Here is an 18,184-nt window from a genome sequence, read left to right on the forward strand (position 1 = left end):
GGAAATTTTAACTGTTTTTAGGGTCCTTTGGGAATCAGTGGTGCCTCAGGGTATCCTGGAACTCCAGGTATGAAGGTAAGTACTGACAACTATGTATTTCTTTGAATTACATATTAAAGTTCACCCAAAAATGAAAATGTTGTCATCATTTACTCACCCATGGAAGAAAGTCATATTGGTTTGGACAACAGGAGGGTGATTAAATGAAGAAATAATTTTCATTAATGGATGAACTACCCCTTTAAGCAAATGGTTACCAGTCATAGTTTTATATACACTGCATATTTTCATAGGATTGAACTAAATTTCAAATCAGGTGATTTCCATATTGAATATTGATGCTGTATTTGATATTGTATTTATAATTGGTTTGCAGGGTCAACCAGGACCCACAGGTGTGAGAGGGCCAGAGGGACAACAGGGACAAAGAGGAGAGACCGGACATCTAGGCATACCAGGACCAACTGGCATTGTCGTATGTTTTGAATCTCATTTTTGTATATCAACGAGTCAGCATTTGTGATCATGCAATAAAGTCAATTAGTTCTTTGATGTGAATTCAACATAATTCCAAACTTTGCAGGGGCCTCCGGGAACTGACGGTGGTCCTGGTACCAAAGGCCCAGTGGTATGTTAAAGACACAAAATTTACTTAATACATGTACAATTTTAGTAAAATGTTAAAATATTAAAATTTTCATTGCATTATAAATGCAGTAAAAATCTTCAGCAATTAATCATATAGTATTTTCTTTAGGGAAATGCTGGTCCTCAGGGCCCTGTTGGTCTGCTTGGCCCACCTGGCCCACCAGGACCTCAGGGAAGCACTGGACAGCCTGGGATCAAAGGTCAAGGGGTAATGCCTTCTAAGTGGATTTTTGGCTCTCAGGTTATGAGATATGGATTGAAGATTTTGTAATGTATTGGGGAAATACATATTGACAATTACATTTTTAGTAGTGGGTGGAGTTATCGAGTAATGATATGTACATTGTTTCAATGTGAGCAGTAAAGTCACAAGTTAATTTGTTGCTGATATGGTATTCCCAACTTTTTATATTATGTCCTTTGTTACATAACAGATTTGTTGTGTTCATACAACGTAAAATGGCATATTGTAAAATATGCTTTTTCATATACTTTATATTTGTGCCTTAAAATGTGTATCAGCATTCTGGTTTGTTTTGTTTAGGGAGATGTAGGTGTTCCTGGATTTAAAGGAGAGGCTGGACCTAAAGGAGAACTTGTAAGTTATGATTGAATAATACTGTATACCTATTTAACTTAGCTTGGTTTACAGGAACTATAGGAAAAAGGGATAGTTCACCTAAAATGAAAATTGTCCCATCATTTACTAAGCCTCATGTTGCAGAATGACAACTTCAGACACCAGTCATCTTCATTTTATGGAATAAAATATTAAATGAAAGTGAATGTTGACTGAGGGTGTCATTCTGCCGAGCATCTAATTTTTATTCCATGGAAGAAAGTCAGTCATATGTGTTTGGAACAACATGAGGGTATGTAAACAATGTCAGAAATGTCATTTTTGGATGAACTACCCTTTATGTGAAGTATGTAATTTCTGCACCACTAGCCAATCACCAAATGAAACTGTAAAATAGATACTGTTTTTACATTTTCAAAGTGTTTACAATTGACATGGGATTCAACCAACGATTTGCTGACTAATAATTGCAGCTGCTTATTAAGCTGGGATAAGAGGAAGTACTTTAACATCAAAACCAAATTACATACACTTTTATATGTACTGTACATCTTTGTTGTAGGGTCCACAAGGATCACAGGGTGTAATTGGACCTCAGGGAGAGGAAGGAAAACGTGGACCCAGAGGAGACTCCGGTTCTGTTGGCCCACCTGGACCTGTTGGTGAAAGTGTGAGTCTAATTTTCTTTACATTATCTTTGCAGCATTAGATAAGAAAGCATTTCATTTCTGTTAATAACAAATTTTTTCATGGGTGTTGTTGTCTAATTTAGGGGGTTCCTGGAAACCGTGGCTTTCCTGGTCAAGATGGCTTACTGGGTCCAAAGGTAATAAGAGAGTTAATCTAAATGCAAAAATATTTTTTATATATATTTAAAATCAGCTTTATAAAATCTGACAACAGTGGTATCATAAATTGTACTTCAGTATTTAAAAAAATACTAATACACCTGCACATTGTCCAGTAAACAGACAATGTCTCTATCAAAAAGGTGATCGGTTCTTTTAGCTGTAAGGTGGGACTTCCATTTCTAAAGTGGCCATACTTATTATTTCTCTGGTTTGGTTTAGTGTTAAACTTTGTAATGGGGTTGGGTCTTGGACATAATTCTTATCAGTCTTTTTCCTCTGGTGTTAATGGTTGGGGCCACAGGAATGCTGTTCCAGGACAAGCAAAATGTTTTGCTCCAGGAACATGTCCTATTTGGCAAATCTATGGTAACCTAAAATAATTTCCTTTTGTTCATTCTAATCTAAGGGTGCACAAGGTGACCGTGGAATTACAGGTACTTCTGGCCCTAAGGGCTCTACTGGAGATCCAGGGAGAACAGGTGAACCAGGTCTACCAGGCGCAAGGGTAAAGAAAATTATTTTTCATCATCTATTGTATGTGCATTAATTTTCTTCTTTCTTCAAATACCTATCTAAGTAACTTTCTTTGGTTTTCTCAGGGTTTGACAGGTACACCTGGAGTTCAAGGTGCTGAAGGAAAGCCAGGACCACTGGTACATTATTTCTTATGTTTTTACACTCATGACTGGAATAACATGACAACATTTGCAATAGTAAAGAAATGTAATGTTACTATTCACATTCTACAGGGTGCTCCAGGTGAGGATGGGCGCCCAGGGCCTGCAGGGTCAACTGGAACAAGAGGCCCAGCAGGAACAATGGGTGTAATAGGTCCAAAAGGTTTTAATGTGAGTAGGATTTATATGTGTATATACATATATATATATATATATATTGTTTTAGTTTATAACTTGCAAACTCATACACAATTTTAACAACAATTTAGGGAGATCCAGGGAAGGCAGGTGAGCAGGGATCCGCAGGAGTTCTTGGTCAGAGGGTAAGAAACAGAAATTTCAGCTCCCAGGAATTAGTGGTTCTTTCATAACTTGTCCCACACTATGTAATCAGAGCAATCAGACAGTACTTTTTCCTGCCGGACAAAAAAAAAAAACTGGTTGGAAGATTGAGGGTGGACCCAAACCATTTCTAAGAACCAGAGCACTCTATCATACACATAACAATGTCCTACCAACCACAAAAAACTCTTTGTGGCGGCAATGTCAAAATGTAATTAAAACTAAAATTTAACTTTACCCTTGTAGGGCCCACCTGGGAAAGATGGTGAAGTCGGCCCAGCTGGTCCAGCAGGTCCAACTGTAAGTGTGCTACTTTGTCTCTTTAGCACTGAAACATCTGCAACTACTGTATTTTGTGTTGAACTGCTATTAAAGATAGCAATGCCAAGGTATTGTTCATATTGCACCCAATTCCGGTTTGTTTTTAAAATCTGATCGTTTGCACTGCCCGCTCTTATGCAGGATCTGTTTGTTCAAACAATGTAGTAAAACATCTCATATACGTATCTACGTCGGTTGCCATAGTAAAGACTTACGCTTTAACATGCCACAAAAACTGGAGATTTTGCCATCATGATTTCTGTCACATCCAAAATGACAATAAATATTTAATTTTGGATCTGTCTGTTTAGATTGAAACACATTTTCAAAAATCTGATTTTAATCTGATTTAATCGAATTTCAAGACACATATGGATGTGTTGTACACCAGGTTTGTAAAAAATTAATTTTTATGTTGTTGTTGTTGTTTTAGTTTTTTTTTACTAAACAGATCTGAGTCAGATATGCCAACAAATTTGAACAATTTTCAAGTCTGAACAAAGCATAAGAGTACAAGTAGAGCACAAGTTGTCTAAGGTTTTATTTCTTGATTTTCAGGGTCAAGCAGGGGATAGAGGTGAACAGGGTCCTCCTGGAATGCACGGTTTCCAGGTGCTTTATTAATGATTTTTGATCATTAAAAATTCTCTTTTTTTGTGATTTGGCTCTGTTGTAATATCAATCTTCTGTCCTGTTTGTCAGGGATTGCCAGGACCAGCAGGTGCTCCTGGAGAGGGAGGAAAACCTGGTGATCAGGTACGGTTATTTGATGTTCGCTGACAACTTAGTGACTTCAACTCACATCAATCCTCATATTCCTTGAAAAACATATATGAAATGCAGGTGAAATATTTACTCCTGATGCCAGAAAACAATGCTAATCAGGAATACCTCATTATTTAGGGTATCCCTGGTGAGGGTGGCCCAGTAGGCCAAATTGGACCAAGGGTAAGTTCTATTGTTTATGTATCCTAAATCACTTCTGTAAACAAGCTGTTGTTTTGAAATTGTGTCTCTAATGGTCAGTCAACTCATTTAACAGGGTGAACGTGGAATTCCGGGAGAGAGAGGAGAGCTTGGGCCTCCTGGTCTGAATGGAGCCAAAGGTATTCCAGGAGCTCCTGGTCCTGATGGCCCGAAGGTAGAACTGAAAAGTATTTTATGTGTTTATTTGTAATACTGTTGTATAGGAATAATGTGTAATCCATTTAAATTAGAATAATAAGTACTTCAGAATGAGGTGTTAAAGGAATATTCTGGGTTCAGTAGAAGCTTTGTGAAGAGCATCTGTAACATATCCCTCAGGAGTCCAAATTATTTGCCGTAATTAACAACAACAGAATGCCACAGATGCTGTTGATAAATCTTAACTTGTACACAAGACAGAGAAAATCCATTTAATAACTACTGTTTTTTGTCCAAAATAATTAGCACAGTTAATTTACAGCATGCAGTCCAACTTCATATTCCTGACATATGTCATTAACATGAGATGCTTTGTGAATCATTTTAAAACGTTTATTCAAAATCCCTCTGAATGATCTGTAGGGCAGCCCTGGGCCTTCAGGTACTTTAGGGGATACAGGCCCTCCTGGTCTGCAGGGAATGCCAGGTGAAAGAGGGATTTCTGGACCACCTGGTCCAAAAGGAGACAGAGTGAGTATTAAGGCAGTTTGATTCACAGTATGGTACATGAATATTTGTGTCATTATCATCTGGCTTTAAATGGATCTTTTCCACATATTTAGGGAGCTATTGGTGAGAAAGGATCAGAGGGCACTCCAGGAAGCGACGGTGCAAGGGTAAACTTATCAATATTATTAAGGTTTTACTTAAAAACCTTAAACTGTTTCAATGTTGTGAGACAAAGTTTTGTGAGAAAACATAAAGGTCAACATTAATCTTAAACCAAGCAACTTTGAACTATTAGTATATGCAAACAAAGAATGTAAATGAAAAGAATTCCAAGTATTTGGAATGAATACATTTACATATTGATTAAATAGAAGCAAAACCTTGAATTGAAAGAGTTTATCAGACTTGTTTATACTGGTCCATAGTCTCTCTGTAGGTCATGCTTGATATGAAAAGAAAATTCTCATACTGTAGTTTTGTTTTACTTTTGTAGGGTTTAACAGGCCCTGTTGGCCCAACAGGACCCCATGGCCCAAGTGGTGAAAAGGTTCATACACATTTGTCACAATAACTTTATAAAGTTTTCTTTAAAGGCCACACAATTCTAACATAATTATTTCACAGGGAGAACCAGGACCTAAGGGACCACCTGGACCTCAAGGATCAAGAGCGATGCCAGTGAGATGATTTTTGAGATCTAAACATAGAAGCCTACACTATTTTAATTTAGATAAATGTGTTGATTTAATGACAAATATTTTTCTTAACACTAAGGGAGCCCGGGGTGAGCCTGGCCCAATTGGTGCTGTAGGCTTTGCTGGACCGCCAGTAAGTAGAAACTCACACTTGTTTGTCAACATATGCAATAAATGTTTAAAACATAAAAGTACCTTAGCTCTTTGAGTAAGCTGATTCTACAGCTTGTAAACCTGGTACGCTTTCAAAACCACAGGGTCCTGATGGGCAGCCTGGCGTGAAAGGACCACCGGGGGAGCCTGGTCAAAAGGGCGATGCTGGATCACCTGGTCCTCAAGGGCTGGCTGGTCCTCCAGGGTCACAGGTGATAGAAAGCATGTCAAATTGGTTTCCTGAAGATGCTTTTAAGATACTTGTATGTTATTAATCTCCTTTTGATATGTTATTTAGGGTAAATTTGGTGTGGCTGGACCAAAGGGAGGGAGAGGAACACAAGGGGCCCCTGTGAGTATAGATGTAATAAAATATACTGAATTAAAGTGGTTAATGATTGGTAAATTAACATACATCAATGTTTAGGGACCAACAGGTTTCCCTGGATCTGCTGGAAGAGTTGGCCCACCTGGTCCAACTGTAAGTATGTTGCATTACATGCAGATGGTCCAAATTAGAATTTATGAAAACATTTTCAAGCCATAAAGTCTTTGTTTTCTTAGGGTCCTCTTGGTGAGCCAGGTCCACTTGGTCTTCCAGGAAAAGAAGGTCCACCTGGTCTTCGTGGAGACCATGGACCTTCAGGACGTCCGGGAGAGAGAGGTCAACCTGGTCCTGCTGGAAGCCCTGGAGACAAAGGTGATTCTGGAGAAGATGGACCATCAGTAAGTGCACTACACTTTTTTCATCTGAAATACCAAATGTATAAACAAGAAAAAGATTGTTAACAGTTATCTCCTTCAGGGGCCTGATGGTCCACCAGGTCCTGCTGGAACAACAGGGCAGAGAGGAATTGTAGGCCTTCCAGGTCAAAGAGGAGAACGTGGAATGCCAGGACTTCCTGGACCAGCTGTTAGTATCCATTACAAGACATTCAAATGACTCATTGTAACATGCTAAAATATTGAAATTGTGCATTGCTTCAGGTAATAGTTTACTGTCCTCAAAAGTGCATGTACTAAACTTAATTTCATATGAGCTCCTTTAATATGCTTGCTCTTGATTTTCGCATGTAGGGTCCTCCAGGAAAACAGGGCACACCAGGATCTTCAGGAGACAAAGGACCTCCTGGCCCAGTTGGGGTGCCTGGAGCTAACGGACCCCGGGGTGATCCTGGACCTGATGTAAAATATATATATATATATATATTTTAAATATAATTTCAGTAGAATAACAATTGCACAAAAGGGTGCTTCTTGGCACAATAAAGAAACGTATTGACATTTTTCTGGATGCAATGGGAATGAAAAATATAGTTTTGATCATTAGGGACCCGCTGGATCTGATGGCCCACCAGGAAAGGAAGGTGTCATAGGTGCCCGAGTGAGTAACAAATTCTTCAAATAACCACTAACATTTGATGAACTTAAGGTCTTTGTGCCAATATTATGGAGTTTTTCATTTTTTAAAGGGTGATCGAGGAGATCCAGGGCCAGAGGGTTTGCTTGGAACTCCTGGAGCACCAGGTTCCCTTGGTCCTGTTGGTGCAACTGGTGGCGTTGGAAAGAGAGGAGAGTCTGTAAGTTTCACATTTTAGATTTTCTGTTCCATTTACTCAAAGGAATTTTTTCAGTTCAATACAAGTTAAGCTATTCAACAGCATTTGTGGCATAATGTTAATTACCACAAACATACATATTGAATTGTTGCTTCATTTCTTTAGAAAAAGCAAAAATCTGGGTCACAGTGAGGCACTTACAATGTAAGTGAATGGGGCCAATCTGTAAACATGTATTAATTGTTTCAAAAACATAGCCACAAGACGTAAACATTGTCATAAAATCACATACTAACATATTCTGTGCATAGTTACTGTATATCCAATTTTATAATTTTGTTGCCATGATGATTTACGTCGTAAACCCTAAAATCCAAAAATTAGCTTCGCATTTCTGCTAAATTGGCTCTATTCACTTCAATTGAAAATGCCTCGTTGTAATCTCAGATGTTTCTTTTATTTATTTTTTAAGAAAAGTTGAAATACATTTTTGTGGTAATCAACACTATGCCACAAATGCTGTGGATTGAGCTTAACTTGTATTGAATGACTCATAATATTCCTTTAAGGTTAGAGTGAAATGTAATGTTTAAAGCATTTTGGTTTTCCTCAAAGGGTTCAAAAGGACCTGCGGGCCCTCCAGGTCCTGCTGGAAAGCGAGGACTCACAGTAAGGAACCTATGACATCTTAAAACAACATGAAACATTGGAAATATTTCATTTATCTTTTGGTTGCTGGTAAAAATGCCAACACAATCCTTCATTTCCAATCATCTATTTAAGGGACCACAAGGACCAAGAGGGGATAAAGGTGATTTGGGTGACCATGGAGAAAGGGGACAGAAAGGTCATCGAGGATTTGCAGGCTTACAAGGTCTTCCTGGACCACCTGTAAGTTATAAAACAAAAACCCCTAGATTTTTGGAAAAAGGTTATTTCAAAGCCTGCATTATTGTCTGCACTCATGATATAATTAATATACTGTAATATAACATACAAAGCAACATAATATCATTGAAGGTTTTGTTGTCATATCCTTTTATATATTTTTTCATTTTTAGGGCACAACTGGTGAACAGGGAGCCCCAGGCATTTTTGGTCCAAGTGGGCAAAGGGTATGCATTACAATTGTTTAATGTGAGTGATTTACAAGTAGTTGAACCAAAATGCGGATGACTTCTATTCAATAATTTATCTCATAGGGACCTCCTGGGCCCTTTGGACCACCAGGAAAGGAAGGGTACATTGGACAGACTGGACCTATGGGCCCTCCTGGTTCAAGAGGATCAAGTGGTGACATTGGACCAGAGGCAAGTTAAACTGTCATGCAGTCTCACATACTATTAATCACTATGATTCAGTTTAAAACACCCACATATTTTTGTGTCATCATCTTACAATTAGGGACCTCCTGGGGATCCTGGTCCTCCTGGCCCTCCTGGATCTCCTGGTCCACCCACTGCAGCTATGGAAGATCTCTTTGGTGGGCCTCAAGATTATGATGCTGGTCCTCCTCTCCCAGAGTTCAGCGAGGATGAGGCTCTTCCCAAGAGTAACTCATCAAGCCTGTTCCAGGCTGACCCTGGAGTTCAGGCTACTTTGAAGGCTCTGAACAGCCAGATCGATAGTATGCGTAGCCCCGATGGTAGTAGGAAGCATCCTGCTAGAACTTGTGAGGACTTGAAACAATGTTACCCTCAAAAAAAGAGTGGTAAGTTCAGTTTAGAGGTTTGCAAAGGCAGACTTTAGCTGAAGTTTTGATTAAGGATCTTTTAGTAATTAACAGAATATCAGTCATCCTCAAATGTTTCATCTCTACATTGTAGGCGAATACTGGGTGGATCCAAACCAGGGCAGTGCAGAAGATGCCATCAAAGTACATTGCAATATGGATACAGGAGAAACATGTATCTCTGCAATCCCCTCAAGCATCCCCCGGAAGTCATGGTGGAGTTCTCCAGGAAATAAACCTGTGTGGTTTGGAGCCAACATGAATGGTGGAACCTATGTAAGCATGTGGTAGCTGCTCTTCTGATTAGGTTTAAGGAATGTTCACACTAATTAAATTGCAATTTAAATTACTGGAGGTGAGTCTCTGTGCTGTTTGCTCCTAGTAGGTGTTCTTACTCGACAGCTATAGACAACTGTGTCTGCATTCCCATTGGTAGTCTCCACATTGCGTCACTCCTCATTTGCATAAACATGAATTCTACTCAACATTGTAAATTATCTCTTTGGCTAATGTTTCCTCAAATTGCCAACTCTCATTTAAATTTTTAATTTCTGGTTGGTTTGTTACTGTAAATTAGGTCCGTACACAAGAGAGTAAAATTGTATGTACCAGTTACATATTTGTTTATTTGTCTTTCTTTGTGAAGTTTACTTATGGGAATAAAGATCAGCCAGCCAACACGGTCACAGTTCAGATGACCTTCATCCGTCTGCTCTCCAAAGAGGCCTCACAAACAATCACCTACCACTGCAAGAACACTGTGGGCTACAAGGACGAATCAACTGGAAACCTTAAGAAAGCAGTCATCCTCAAAGCTTCAAATGATGTCGAGCTCAAAGCTGAGGGAAACAACCGCTTCAGATACACTGTCCTAGAGGACAGCTGCTCAGTAAGTACACTGCAAGACATCTTTTCTATTATAAAAGGCACATACTCTGTCCTACAACCTTGCAAGCTCCCTTACTTTCTGCTGACTAAAGCTCCATCCTGAGGCAGCATCCTAAATGAAATATTATCTCATAAGTGATCGATTTGCAATGCTCAAATAGTGCGCTAATTTAGGCAAATTGCACAGGAGACTTCATTCACAATTGATTTCAAGAGTGACAATTATGCTGCCTACCTTTTGGAACAACCGTCCTACCAGGATTGCACCTTTGATACCTTGAAATGCTGACTACATAGGCAGCTCACTAGGTTTTGGAACAGAGCCATAGTATGATTCTTATAAAAACTCTGTTGGTCATAGGTAGGTTAGATAGCTTTGTAGATTACTACACATACACCAAACACGTAAAAACACACATACACTGATGAGCCAAAGCATTATGACCACTCAGGTGAATGAATAACATTGATCATCTCCTGAAAAGACAAAATGTTATGGTCTGGGTAGATTAGATGGTAAGCAAACAATCAGTTCTCGTAGTCAATGTGTTGAATGCAGGAGAAATGGGCAAGAGTAAAGACCTGAGCGACTCTGACAAGGGCCAAATTTTTATGGCAAGAGGACTGGGTCAGAGCATCTCTAAAATGGCAAGGCTTGTGGGGTGCTTCTGGTCAACAGTGGTGAGTACCTACGTACCGACAGTGGTCTGAGGAAGGACATACCACAAACCGGCGACAGGTTTCCTGTCTGGTCCGAACCAACAGGTATTCTGTGGCACAGAAAATTTTAATGATGGTTATGGGAGGAATATGTGCATCGCACCCTGCTGCTTATGGGGCTGCGAAGCCACAGACTGGTCAGAGTGCCCCAGATCCACTGTCGAAAGCACCTACAATGGGCTTGCGAATGTCGGAACTGGACCTTGGGGCAGTGGAAGGTTGCATGGTCCGATGAGTCCTGTTTTCTTTTACACCACGTGGATGGCCATGAATGTGTGCACAATTGACAAGCCGGTAGAAGGAGTGTGATGCTCTGGGCAATGTCCTGCTGGGAAACAGTGGGTCTGGCCATTCATGTGAATGTCAGTTTGACATGCACCACCTACCTATACATCGTTGCAGACCAGGTACCCCTTCATGGCAATGCTATTCCCTGATGGCAGTGGCCTCTTTCAGCAGGATAATGCATCCTGCCACACTGCACATAATGCTCGGGAATGGTTTGAGGAACACGATGAAGAGTTCAATGTGTTGTCCTGGCTTCCAAATTATCCAGATCTCAGTCCGATTGAGCATTTGTGTGATGTGCTGGACCAACAAGTCCAATCCACAGCAGATCCACCTCGCAACTTACTGGACTTGAAGGATCTGCTGCTAATGTCTTCATGGCAGATACCACAGAACACATTCAGGGGTCTTGTGGAATCCATACCTCGGCACTGTTTTGGCTCATCAGTGTATATGTAATTTGAAATCTCCTATCAAGGGCCATGAGGTATGCCAGGATACAGTATAATGGCTCTTACAATATTGAAATCCACCAATACTAACCTAAACTATGTTTTTCTTTTCACAGCAAGCAGGTGGTAAGTGGGGCAAGACAGTATTTGAATACAGGACCCAGAAAACAGCAAGACTACCAATTGTGGATATTGCACCTGTGGACATTGGAGGATCAGATCAGGAGTTTGGCATTGATATTGGGCCTGTTTGCTTCTTGTAAAATCAAGGAGTATGGAAGAGAATCATCAGACTCTTAAAGTGACTGCTGACAAGATCAGCCGTGTACATACAGAGCGTTGGACTTTTCTGTCCCTGTAGCAAGATATTTATTGTGCCTTTCAAGTGTTTCATAAAACAACTGGTCCACATTTATTTTTACCGATTGTCCCCTTGAAATAAGAAATTCAATTTAACTGAATTTTTATTAAAAACAAACTATCCATCAACTGCTGTTTTAAATGATGATGGCCATTGCTTCAAAGTAACAGTAATTATGCTATACACTGTACCAACACTAGTTAATATTAAAAATTGGATTTTCCTGTTTTTGTTACAGTATGTTGTATTATTATGATTTTTTTTTTTTTTACAAAAATGGTGCTATAGAGGAAGTTTACATTTGGATGAGTTTTGACTTGTTTCTCTTGAAAAACACCACTCCTAAAACTAATATCTGTACTCTGGTACATTCACTTTGTAATTAAAAATGAATTCGTTGAATCATTAGTGCAAGCTACCTCGTTTCTATTTACTGGCAAAAGCTGAAAACAGACTTGCTGTATATAAATACCAAAAAGGAGTTGTGTGAATTGTATTACTCCCATCAAAAGGTACAAAGCAGGATAAGGAAATGCAAATAAAATTAACTACACATCTCTTACTCTTTTTAATAAAAGGTGCATTTTTTATTATTTTTCCCAATATTCACCACAATTACATTGCAGGAGGAATATTTTTTCCACTAGTAAATCAAAGAGTAACCCTTCCATGATATATTTTAGTTTTATATATTAAAGGCTTTTGTAAAGGTCTGAGGCACAATGTAGTGAAATGGCGGTGCAGGTAAATAAAAATTATTGACAGTCTCTAGGGTGCCATATTTTCTAAAGCATGCAGGTATACCTACCATTCTTGCACTTTTTCTTTATTATTATTTTATCTGATTAGCATTTTATAATTCTTATAAGCCATTTGGTATGGCTCTAAAGCTAATCTCATGTATTTGCTTTGCAAATTAAACACATGCATTCTACCGTTTCCCATTTTATTGAATCAACTGAAACTATATTCCTTCCGCTTTCTTTTCTTTCTTGGCATTTGAAGATGCTTATGTTTCTTTTCTTGCCTTTTAAGCATGAAAATATATTTTTACATAATAAAATGATAATGAATGCACCATTGATAGATTTGCTGCTTTGGATATGTTTTTAAAACATTTGTAAGAAATTGCTTGGCTTCATTATGTTCTCTATATGTTTCAGACTTAGGTTGGTGAGAACAAATGTAGGGTAATAAGAGTGATTTATTTATGAATTGTCAGGATTTGCTAAAGTTTTAGGGATGATACTAGTTCCCTTACGACTTCAGTCCACTTGACATTGCGATTACTAACGCATATGGGGAGTGCCTTCATACATGACCTATTTGAAACCTCTCTGCAATAAAGCCAATATTCTAATATTGGCTATGGTGTTTGAGCCCCGCCTGTTTTGGCACGAAACTGACCACTCGTTTTGGCGCGGACTGACCGCTATAAAACAGGTGCACAGACACCATTTCCTCAGAATTTCTTCCTTCAAGACAACGATTACCTCTTGTCTCAAAGTCCTCTACCTTCGCCGTCGATACACACCAGTCAGCGGACGGAATCTTCACAGCAGCGAGAAAACTCTCCGCTCCCCTGCAGTGCTCCGCCGAACATTACTCTGCCTCGCCGCTTGACACTTCGCTGGTGAACGGACCTCAGGATCCTGATTCTCCACAGCGCATCCGCAGGTGTAGAGTATCCTTTTAAAGCAAAATTGTACTTGTGTGTTATAAATATAAGTTATATAAATATAAATCTATATTTATATATCTACAAGAGCCACTTACTTGTTCGCGTCTTTTTCAAGATGTCGTTCCCTAAGTGTTCCTTGTGCAAGAGACAAATCCTGCCATCAGACAAGAATGAGAACTGCGTTTTCTGTCTAGGCTGCGCCCACGCAGAGTCAGCTCTCATGGAGACAGATTGTCCTCACTGTGAGAACATGAGTTTCAAGTTGCTTCGCTCATGAATTGCCCTCGTTCTGAGGGACAATTCAGCCTCTCACGCCCTCCCACCCGCCTCTTCTGTGATACCCGAGGGTTCACAAGAGGTCGAACTTGATTTTGTGCCAGCACACACCCCACGAGGCCCTCAATCTCCATGAAGCACATATATCCCCATACGCTCCGGCCCTCTGAAGGTGGATCTGACACTGGGGATGATGACATGTCTCTCGCCGCATCAGGCAAATGATCAGTGAATGATGCTACCGCCACTCCCCTCCCATCGAGGGCGAGGAACGTGCTTGTGCCACTGACAGGGAGATGCACCGCGTCCTTAAAAGGGCAGTCGAAGAGCTTCACCCTGACTGGTCTCCCCAAGAGGAACCTGAACAGTCTTGCCTCGATGAATGGTTCCAGCAGTCCGGACGCCGTCAAATGGTAGCATTCTGCACAATTCTTCCCTGAAGTTCATAACGAACTATTCAAGTCCTGGCGCGCGACCTTATATGGCGCGCTCGTGCAATGATGCCATACTCTTTAATGTGGATCATGGGAAAGAAAACGGTTATGCCCAATTACCCCGTGTGGAGGAGGTGGTAGCGGCACACCTCTGCCCAGCGAGTAACATGTACATCCTTCCAAACTGTGTCAACAAATGTCTGCACTGGCAGGAAAAGCTTACTCAGCAGCAGAACAAGCTGTATCAGCACTCCACACAATGGCGACGCTCCAGGGCAGAAATGAGTGATAAGGAAAAAGCCACTCTTTTGGATGCTCCAGTGTCTCCAGCCAGCCTTTTTGGCGGCACTGTGAATAAGTTTGCTGAGCGTTATGTCGCGATTCAGCAGCAGTAACAGGCTATGAGACACTTTATGCCCACACAGAGTATATCACAGCCGGTTCGCCCTCGCTCTGTTTCGAGTCAGCGCGCAACTAAAAGTACCATACCTGCTGCCTCACAGGCACCTGCATATCAGTGAGTGCAGCAAAAGTGCTCCTGACGGGCACAACCCTTTGAAGCGAAAAGCAGAGTCCGCGATTCCCTCCAGGTCTGCTCCAAAAAAGGCTTGATTGGAGAGACACAAAACACTGTTCCCCATCTCCCCACTTTTGTTTGTCAGGAAAGGGATATTGTTGTTCAAAATGTTGTTTCTGTGTCTTGCACTCAAATAAATGCAATAAAAAATGCAATAAGTGCAAAAAAGAATCCAGCATTCGTTGCAAATGCACAAGATGCTCACACATTCTCAATATAGAGCCCCTTTTCCTCTTCAAAGCACACACATGATGCGCAACCGCTTCCGTATAGTGAGCATCGCATCATGTCATATGGAAAGCAAACCAAATTGCCCTCTGTCCCATTATGTGGATGCTTGGCAAGCCCTAACGGGTATTTCAGAATGGGTGCAAAAATGATCGAACATGGTTATACAATCCAATTTTGCACACCAGCAACCCCGTTTCAACGCCGTTCTGTCTTCACGGTTTCGTCCAATAACGCGCCAGTGTTATGAGGCAAAATACACCTCTCATTATGAAAAAGGCAAAAGAGATTGTGCCAAATTGTAAAGCACAAAACTTATTTTTATATTTATTTTATTTTCTAACGGTTTATTAACCGTTATTTTCTTGTTCCAAAGAAAGACGGTGGGTTTCGGCCAATCCTGGATCTGAGACATTTAAATCGCACACTTATAAAGTGCCTATTCAAAATTATTACTCAGAAAAGGATCTTATCGCATGTACGCCCACACGATTGGTTTGCGTTGATAGATCTGAAGGATGCGTACTTTCATATCCAAATTGTATGACATCACAGGATGTTTTTGAGATACGCATTCGAGGGAAAAGCATATCAAAACTGTATATAAACTGCCAAGGTGGAATTCAGGAGACTTCACCCTCAAACTGTATTGAGGATTTGGGAAATATCTGGCAAAGCAGAAATCAATCTATTTGCCTCAGTGGAGAGTACCCACTGTCCCCTCTGGTACTCGAAGTCCCAAGTTGTCAGGCAGAAAGTGGTGACCAACACAGGTTGGGGGCGGTGTGCAATGGATGCCAAGCTTTTGGCATCTGGACAGGTGCGAGGAGGGCATGGCACATCAACTGCTTAGAGCTATTGGCTGTAATTCTAGCCTTTCAGTCAAAAATAGTGAGCTGTCATGTCCTGGTTTGCTCAGTCAACAGTTGTTGTTTATAAACAGCCAAGGCAGAATTCATTCACCGACACTGTCAAGAATGACGCGTCACCCCCTCCTATGGAGCGAGCATCATATCTCACTGAGAGTGACATATGTCCCAGGCTGCCTGAATTACGGTGCAGGTCTGCTGTCACGCTAAGGGGTGATACCGGGCGAATGGGTTATTCAAAGTCCCAAGCCCACTGGGAAGGGATGCAATAGCACACAAATGGCCGGTGAAAAAGCTCTCGCAGGGCCCCCCCTTTGAGCATTTGGACTCTGTTGATTTGCGTATGCTCTCTATTAAGACCAAACTACTGCTGGCTCTGGCCTCAGAAAAACAAGTCGGTGACCTACATGCATTATAAGTTGACAAATCATGTCTGGAGTTTGGCCCCGGTCTTTCAAGAGCCACTGTTCTCAGTCCGAAATTCTGTGGAAATGGTGTCTGTGCACCTGTTTTATAGTTTGGTTAGTTTGCGCCAAAACGAGCGTCAGTTTCATGCCAAAACAGGCGGGGCTAAAACACCATTGCCAATATTAGAATATTGGCGTTATTGTAGAGAGGTTTCAAATAGGTTGTGTATGAAGGCACTCCCCATATGCGTTAGTAAACGCAATTTCTCGTTCCCTTCGTCTCAGGGAACCGGGTTACGTACGTAACCGAGACGTTTTAAACAAAATGTTTGTTTTATTTTTATGTTTTATTAAAATAATAATTTTATTATGAATAATGGCATTATTTAGAAAAGAAATCTATAAACATGGATACTTACTTTTCACAAAGTGTGAAATATTTGATTGTTATAGAATTATACTTTGCAAAGATGTAACCCAGACAGGCAACAGCTTTAACAATAATTGCACTGATTGAACAAATGACAAATGATCTACTGTACTACTATGAAGATAAACTGGATTTTGTATTTTTTTTTTTTTTACATTCAAAGAAAGGGAAACAGTATCTTACCATAAAAAGAATGGGGTAACATGCTCCAAGACGTGGCACTCTTCAAAAGGACATTAAATTAATTAAAACATTAAAACCACTGGCAGGTGAAATGAATAACATCGATTATCTCATTACAATGGCTCCTGTCAAGGGATGGGATATATTAGGCAGCAAGAAAACATTCAGTTCTTGAATTTCATGTGTTGGAAGCAGAAAATATGGGCAAGCGTAAGGATCTGAGCGACTTTGACAAGGGCCAAATTGTGATGGCTAGACGACTGGGTCAGAGCATCTCCAAAGCGGCAGGTCTTGTGGGGTGTTCCCAGTATGCAGTGGTTATTACCTACCAAAAGTGGTCCAAGGAAGGACAACCAGTGAACTGGCGAAAGGGTCATGGGTGCCCAAGGCTCATTGATGCATGTGGGGAGCAAAGGCTATCCTGTCTGGCCCGATCCCACAGAAGAGCTACTATAGCACAAATTGTTGAAAAAACGTAATGCTGGCCATGATAGAAAGGTGTCAGAACACACAGTCCATCGCAGCTTGCTGCGTATGGGACTGCGTAGCCGCAGACAGGTCAGAGTACCCATGCTGACCCCTGTCAACTGCTGTAAGCGCCTACAGTGGGTACATGAGTGTCAGAACTGGACCATGAAACAATGGAAGAAGGTGGCCTTGTCTAATGAAGCACGTTTTCTTTTAGATTATGTTAATGGCCGGATTGTGTGCATCGTTTACTTGGGGAAGAGATGGCAGCAGGATGCACCACGGGAAGAAGGCAGGCCGGCGGAGGCAGTGTGATGCTGTGGGCAATGCTCTGCTAGGAAACCTTGGGTCCATGCATTCATGTGGATGTTATTTTAACACCTACCACCTACCTAAAGATTGTTGCAGATAGGGCTGGGTATCTAGTTCAATACATTTTAGGCACCGACCGAATTGCCTCTAAACAATCGAGTATTGAAAAATGTCTTGTCATTCGGTACCAATTTTGATACCTAAGGGGTTCATCTCGTCAATGTCGGTGATAAGCATGTAGCATGCTAGATGTGTCCAAATCTAAAAGTACTGGTGATTGGCTGTGTTTAGGCATCAAGGAAAAACACTAGTTTATGCCGGTTACACGTGAGGGTTGTATTGTCAACCCCCATAGATGCAAAAGAACAACAGCGAGCGATGAAATATTTGCAGCAAGAAAATTGATGCCAAGACCGG

At 40.7% G+C, this 18,184-nt stretch overlaps 1 protein-coding gene across 1 annotated transcript in view; it reads left to right on the forward strand.

The window, feature by feature from the left end:
* Positions 1-12,836, forward strand: part of LOC127655196 (collagen alpha-2(V) chain-like) — a 34,651-nt gene extending 21,815 nt beyond the window's left edge. The window contains exons 18-54 of the mRNA XM_052142845.1: positions 22-75; positions 377-475; positions 584-628; positions 758-856; positions 1,193-1,246; positions 1,791-1,898; positions 2,001-2,054; positions 2,486-2,584; positions 2,679-2,732; positions 2,829-2,927; positions 3,026-3,079; positions 3,345-3,398; positions 3,978-4,031; positions 4,122-4,175; positions 4,323-4,367; positions 4,462-4,560; positions 4,968-5,075; positions 5,168-5,221; positions 5,548-5,601; positions 5,679-5,732; positions 5,829-5,882; positions 6,007-6,114; positions 6,201-6,254; positions 6,330-6,383; positions 6,467-6,628; positions 6,708-6,815; positions 6,980-7,087; positions 7,233-7,286; positions 7,375-7,482; positions 8,077-8,130; positions 8,245-8,352; positions 8,523-8,576; positions 8,664-8,771; positions 8,866-9,172; positions 9,288-9,469; positions 9,840-10,082; positions 11,658-12,836. Of these exons, the coding sequence (XP_051998805.1) occupies positions 22-75; positions 377-475; positions 584-628; positions 758-856; positions 1,193-1,246; positions 1,791-1,898; positions 2,001-2,054; positions 2,486-2,584; positions 2,679-2,732; positions 2,829-2,927; positions 3,026-3,079; positions 3,345-3,398; positions 3,978-4,031; positions 4,122-4,175; positions 4,323-4,367; positions 4,462-4,560; positions 4,968-5,075; positions 5,168-5,221; positions 5,548-5,601; positions 5,679-5,732; positions 5,829-5,882; positions 6,007-6,114; positions 6,201-6,254; positions 6,330-6,383; positions 6,467-6,628; positions 6,708-6,815; positions 6,980-7,087; positions 7,233-7,286; positions 7,375-7,482; positions 8,077-8,130; positions 8,245-8,352; positions 8,523-8,576; positions 8,664-8,771; positions 8,866-9,172; positions 9,288-9,469; positions 9,840-10,082; positions 11,658-11,804 (3,408 nt within the window). The 3' untranslated portion in view covers positions 11,805-12,836. The remainder of the gene's footprint in view (positions 1-21; positions 76-376; positions 476-583; positions 629-757; positions 857-1,192; positions 1,247-1,790; positions 1,899-2,000; positions 2,055-2,485; positions 2,585-2,678; positions 2,733-2,828; positions 2,928-3,025; positions 3,080-3,344; positions 3,399-3,977; positions 4,032-4,121; positions 4,176-4,322; positions 4,368-4,461; positions 4,561-4,967; positions 5,076-5,167; positions 5,222-5,547; positions 5,602-5,678; positions 5,733-5,828; positions 5,883-6,006; positions 6,115-6,200; positions 6,255-6,329; positions 6,384-6,466; positions 6,629-6,707; positions 6,816-6,979; positions 7,088-7,232; positions 7,287-7,374; positions 7,483-8,076; positions 8,131-8,244; positions 8,353-8,522; positions 8,577-8,663; positions 8,772-8,865; positions 9,173-9,287; positions 9,470-9,839; positions 10,083-11,657) is intronic.
* Positions 12,837-18,184: the final 5,348 nt, after the last annotated feature.

This window comes from Xyrauchen texanus, chromosome 14 (assembly GCF_025860055.1).
Source record: "Xyrauchen texanus isolate HMW12.3.18 chromosome 14, RBS_HiC_50CHRs, whole genome shotgun sequence".
Lineage (NCBI taxonomy): Eukaryota > Metazoa > Chordata > Actinopteri > Cypriniformes > Catostomidae > Xyrauchen > Xyrauchen texanus.